Source organism: Acartia tonsa, chromosome 10, assembly GCF_053477335.1.
Source record: "Acartia tonsa isolate MP-2025a chromosome 10, ASM5347733v1, whole genome shotgun sequence".
In the NCBI taxonomy this organism is placed as follows: Eukaryota; Metazoa; Arthropoda; class Copepoda; order Calanoida; family Acartiidae; genus Acartia; species Acartia tonsa.
The window spans coordinates 26,178,076-26,183,395 of NC_137269.1; the positions used below are offsets into that span (position 1 = coordinate 26,178,076).

General features: G+C 33.1%; 1 protein-coding gene across 2 annotated transcripts in view; it reads left to right on the forward strand.

The window, feature by feature from the left end:
- The window catches only part of LOC145329725 (uncharacterized), a 13,203-nt gene extending 8,023 nt beyond the window's left edge, over window positions 1-5,180 (forward strand). The window contains exons 8-17 of one of the 2 annotated variants that reach the window (XM_080174092.1): window positions 7-88; window positions 463-534; window positions 1,003-1,090; window positions 1,398-1,463; window positions 1,978-2,071; window positions 2,330-2,742; window positions 2,998-3,100; window positions 3,649-3,967; window positions 4,467-4,603; window positions 4,948-5,180. In XM_080174092.1, coding sequence (XP_080030218.1) covers window positions 7-88; window positions 463-534; window positions 1,003-1,090; window positions 1,398-1,463; window positions 1,978-2,071; window positions 2,330-2,742; window positions 2,998-3,100; window positions 3,649-3,967; window positions 4,467-4,603; window positions 4,948-5,026 — 1,453 coding nt within the window. In that variant the 3' untranslated portion in view covers window positions 5,027-5,180. Of the gene's footprint in view, window positions 1-6; window positions 89-462; window positions 535-1,002; window positions 1,091-1,397; window positions 1,464-1,977; window positions 2,072-2,329; window positions 2,743-2,997; window positions 3,101-3,648; window positions 3,968-4,466; window positions 4,604-4,942 lie in introns of both variants that reach the window. The other variant, XM_080174091.1, reaches the window with a different exon arrangement.
- The last annotated feature ends 140 nt before the right edge of the window (window positions 5,181-5,320 follow it).

The following is a 5,320-nucleotide window of genomic DNA, read 5'->3' on the forward strand; positions in this document are numbered from 1 at the left end:
TTTTAGGTTTTCTCCGCGGTGTCCAGATTGTAAGAAAACATTCTCTCAATGGAGAGGAATGATTAAACATAGAAAAGTTGTACATATGGTGAGATTTATTAATATTTTTTATTTAATTATGCCTTGACTAATATTTTAAAACTTTTAAGTTATATTACAGTATCGTTATAACTGTTATAACGATACTAGAAAAAAAGTAGGTATAATTATAATTACACTAAAGAAACTCGGTGCTTTCACTCAAACTTATTTCTTCACGAGCAAACCCCTCTGCCCTTAAATTAAATTTTTGAAAAACTGTTATCTAACCCCTTGCAAGATGATTTCCCTGGGGGCTCTTCTAACATTTACCTAGCCTTGCAAAACCTAAAGTAATCATCAAAATTTGCTTTATCAAAATGTTCAGTTTTGGTCCAGATGCAATATGAGATAAACAGCAAGAAACTTTAATATTTTATTAAGGGTGAAAAGATTCAGTGTCCAACGTGTAAGAAAACCTTTCATGATAGTCAAAGTTTGAAGAAACATTGTGAGGTATGTTTTATTATTAAAAAGCTTGAAAGTTACGTATTTTTGTTTACGAAAATAAACTATTTTCTTTTATACCTACAAAGTAATATAAACAAAGAAATATTTTTAGCTCAGAAAAAAGGAAACCTAGTTAATACATTTTTTATATCCTTACGTCTGATCTTTTTATGCCTTTTTAAAAATAGACATGTATTTTTCACTTATTCCACCAATAACATTTTTGTAGTGCTTTCTCGTCATCCGTTTGACCCCTGGAACATTTAAAACGGTGGTCTTCAAAAAGTTTGTCTGTCTGTAATCATTTCTTTTGTACTATCTCTAACTTTGGCTGTAATATAGATAGAAGAATGCTTCTTACTTTTTTTTGTTCTTATTTATTTATTTATTAATTTTTCAGTTTAAAAAGGCATCAGTTTTCATGAAATCTATTCTTGTTGATTAATACAAAAAATAACTCATATATTTTCTAAGGCTGTGCATATGAAATTAAAACGAGTATGTCCCTTGTGTGGTGCTACTGTAACCTGTCTTTCAACCCATATGAACGCGGTTCATGCAGGTATGCCAATAAATATTCTGTAGGTACCTACCAAATATATAGTTTTATTTGCCTCTATTGACACCTTATGGAAGAGGAAGGGGCGATTTTCCTTTTAAAGTCAGCTTTTAATTTTTTTTTTGGAGGGGGGAGTGGTTATGTCCTGTAAGAGTGATTATGTGTAGTGTACCTTTCCTTGAATAGGCAAAAGCCATCCCGTATGTTTATATCATATTCTTCAAAATATTTATAAGAATACTACCCCTTAAAAAACATCATTTGACCATCTCTTTAAATGTTGATAATTTTACAACTTTAACAATTTCAGATGTCAGAAATTTTCCCTGTGATATGTGTGAGAAGAAATTCAAGAGTAAATATGATTTAACAAGACACAGGAATTTTTATTCTTTCTATTTTCGCTTTAAGAGGGGGGGGGGGGGACTACAGGCCCTTAACGTTTGCTCTTGTTAAACTAAATTAATAGGAAATTTATTTTCATCTAAAAATGTGACGAATCCCCTTCTAAATAGCCTAAAACCTGTCCAGAATAAATACTTTTTCTTTAAAATTGTGCAATGATTGGTCCAGCCGTTTATGTTTTTACCGGACACTATTGAGACATATGGACATCATGTTACTTGGTATTGAGGGTCTTTCTCATATTTAAAGCTAGCTGATATTTGTTGACTTTTTAAATTTATGATTAGTCTGTCACATTATTTAATTTTTCTTGTGTAATGTGTATTGTTGTTTATTTTTATTTTTCTCTTAAGAACCCAAGTAGGGTCATAGTAAGAGGTCTGAATAACTAGGCCAAAGTCTGAATGTGACTATCAAGTCTTTTATTGAATGTAGATAAAGTCACACTTGTTTACTTGTTTAACGAAAGATGATAAACTTTAAAAACAGAGATAGCGTACATCTTGGGAACAAAGCTGCTTGTCCTCTGTGCGGAAAACATATTTCAAATCTCAATCAACACATTAGAATTGTACACAAGTAAGTTTTTATTATTTCTAAAAATGACAATTTAGGTTAAGAAGCACTAATAAGCTTACAGCATTTTATAGTTTATTGTGACAATAAAGTGTTATACAGAGCTTTTTGTATATATAGAGAAACTGCTTGGATACTGACTTTTTAAAGTGTCCTTTATAGACGAATTAATGTACAAAACTATCCTTTTAGAGAGAAGCTATGAAAAAAAAAAGACTAAGCATTCTATTTTTATTATTAAATGATTTTTCTCATTTTTAGACAAATCAAGTTTCCTTGCACGCAATGTTCCAAAAAATATAACACAAACTCCGAACTACAAAAGCACATAAAACAGGCGCACCCTTCCAGCCTGCCTGTTGATGATATCCAGACAGCCGCCAGAAGTTCACCTGAAGGCTTGAGATTACCTGTACCTGAATCAGATTTAGAATTTTCCCAGGAAAATAACTATCACAACAACCAGCAGATACTACAGCTTACAGTGCGTGAAAATCAACAGCTGCAGCAGCAATCACGTGACAATCAACAGGTGCAGCATCAACCACGTGACAATCAACAGCTGCTGCTTCAACCACGTGATAATAAGCAGCTGTCAACAGCGTATGAGGATGAAAGTGAAGATATGATGATTTCTCAATATATGAATAAACATCCATTTTCTATTAATTCAGGTATGAAAAAATATACCTACAAGGAAACATATTACAATATTACAAAATCTTGTAATCTTTTAGGAATTTAAAGGGATAAGATAATGGACGATATATTGAAAAATAATTAGGTATATATCTTTCTTCCTAGCAACAAAATCATTGGGGTCAAAGTTTTTAAACTTCTAGAACAACAAAATCAATATTCAATATAAAAATGTCCACAAAAATTAAGCCAAGAAATGAAGGTACGTTTCATTGTTTTTTTGTGTTTAGATGAAATGAAGCAAGATTCTGCAAATGACCAACTAATGGCATTTAGTGTCAAAGATGAACAAATTATCTCGAAACATAGTTTAGAGTATTTACCTCAATCTAGGTTCGTATGATGGATTTCATAATAGCATTTTTTATGTCATAATGTTCACTATGATCTCGTAAACGGCTTCACCAATCATACACAATTTTTTTAGAAGGTTTACCTAAGCTATTTTGAAAGGGGTACGAAAACCTTCTTAGAGATATGTCCCCGAGAAAAAAAAATTTCCCTCCCCCATGCCATTCTAATAATGAATCTTAAAAAGTATATGATTATGATATGCATAACTCTCCCACCCCCCTACAAAATAGTTAGGATTCTTAGGTTATCTAAATATGGCGATATTAATGCCTAAAACTGGTTGCTTCGCCCCTAGCCTCCAGGGGAGTATGGGGAAAGTCAGTAAACTATCAAAATCTTCCTAAGACATTATTCAAGCTTCCCTGAAATGTACAATTTAGTCTGACTAGTAGTTTGCGATATTTGATAGACCTTTATGCTACTTTTTATTATAGGATATTATTTATTTATTTCAATACTGTAACTTATCTAGGTACATCACTCTAATATAGAAAAGTAACCTAAATTTATTTTTCCCTTTTTTTTAGTCGACAAGAACAAAGATATATAGAGTTGCGTCCAATGGATGAGGGTCGACAGCTTGATCTTCGTCAGCTTCCACATCACAATGACCGTTTACAGCAACATCATGCTCACAATGACCGACTGTTGCATCACGACGACCGTTTACATGGTGATCGTCTGCACCATGCGGTCATAGATGACCGCTTGAATCCGATTGGACCGTCAGATGACCATATACATGACCAAGTGCAGCATAGGCTAGACCAACGACATGTTGCTCAAGATGAGAGACAACAACATTTAGAACTTAGACTTCAACACCATCCGGAAGATAGACATGAGGTACCTAGCAGTTTTAAAATTATAAACATGCTTTGTTGACTATATAGTATATAGGTATGAATGAAGGATGTGTGAATATATGCTTTGATCTAAGAGCAGGGAATAGGGAATGTGTTTCTAACAAACAATTCTAAGTGAAAATTTTCCCTCAACCCCCTACCCTTTTCTCCCCCCCTTTTTTATCCACTTCCCTTTTAGTTACACCAAAAACAAGTTTTACTCCAACTTTACTCCAACGAACTAAATAGCAGACCCTGGATCTAAGCTCCATTACGGCAGGTGTTCTACTTAAATTTCAGGGATTTAATGGATAAGACATTGGACGATAAGTTGACATAAATCTCCGTCCCAATGTTGATAAATAAAATTACCCCTGTGGATTAAGATTATTGGTTAAAAAGTTTGGACAGTGCATCTTTTACATATAATATTTGTATTAAATAAAAGCTTTATATATGATGTCATTTTTCCTATAATTTAAACCTTGGTATTTTTTTAGCTCGAGCATGACAGCAATATTCACCGAGTAGTAGCTGGAGGTGACCTACGGGCAGGTGATCCAGGTGTCCTCCATCCTAGGCTTCAGAATACGTACCTGACAACACATGCAGGCTCCAGAAATTTGCAAGATGTTTCAGGAATGTGTTAGATTTTAGTGTATTTTTTTTTAGAGAGTTGTCATGCCAATTTGTTGAATATAAGAAACATTTTCTAAGAGGATATTACCCGAATTTGATAACCCAATTTATTATTTTAGATTTAAAAATTAAATTTTTTTTTTTTGGGGGGGGGTATTTTTTTTAAAGCGATTTCTATTGGGAGGGTGGTGGTACCCTCCCCCAAAATAGTTATACACCTTCCCGGGACTTATGAGAAGCTATCCTGTTAAGGAGAACTCGATCGGTTCAGCGGTTAGCGAGATCCTTTGGTACAGTATAAGGATAAGGCAGCTGCTAAATCTAACACAATTTTTAATCAGTAGCTGTGAATAGAAATTACAACCTCAACTTGGAACTTATTTCTCAACAAGATCCACATCAACATTATAATCAGCAATAATAGCTATGAACGTTCGGACTGACCCAAATTGTAAAAAAGCTTAGCTTTTATATATTATGCAACCGATCAGAACAGTTGGCATAACACATGAACTTTACTTTCCATATAAAAAAAGGGCCAATACTAATTGCGCTGATTGTTCTCATTGTTGTATACTTTTTTCGCTAAAAGCTCAAAAAAAATTTCATATGTTTTGCGAAAATTTGAATTGTCAAGTAATAACACTGCCCAAAAAATATTTATTTATGTTTTATTGTTATACTACCTATAGAAAATAGGTTTATGATAAGATGA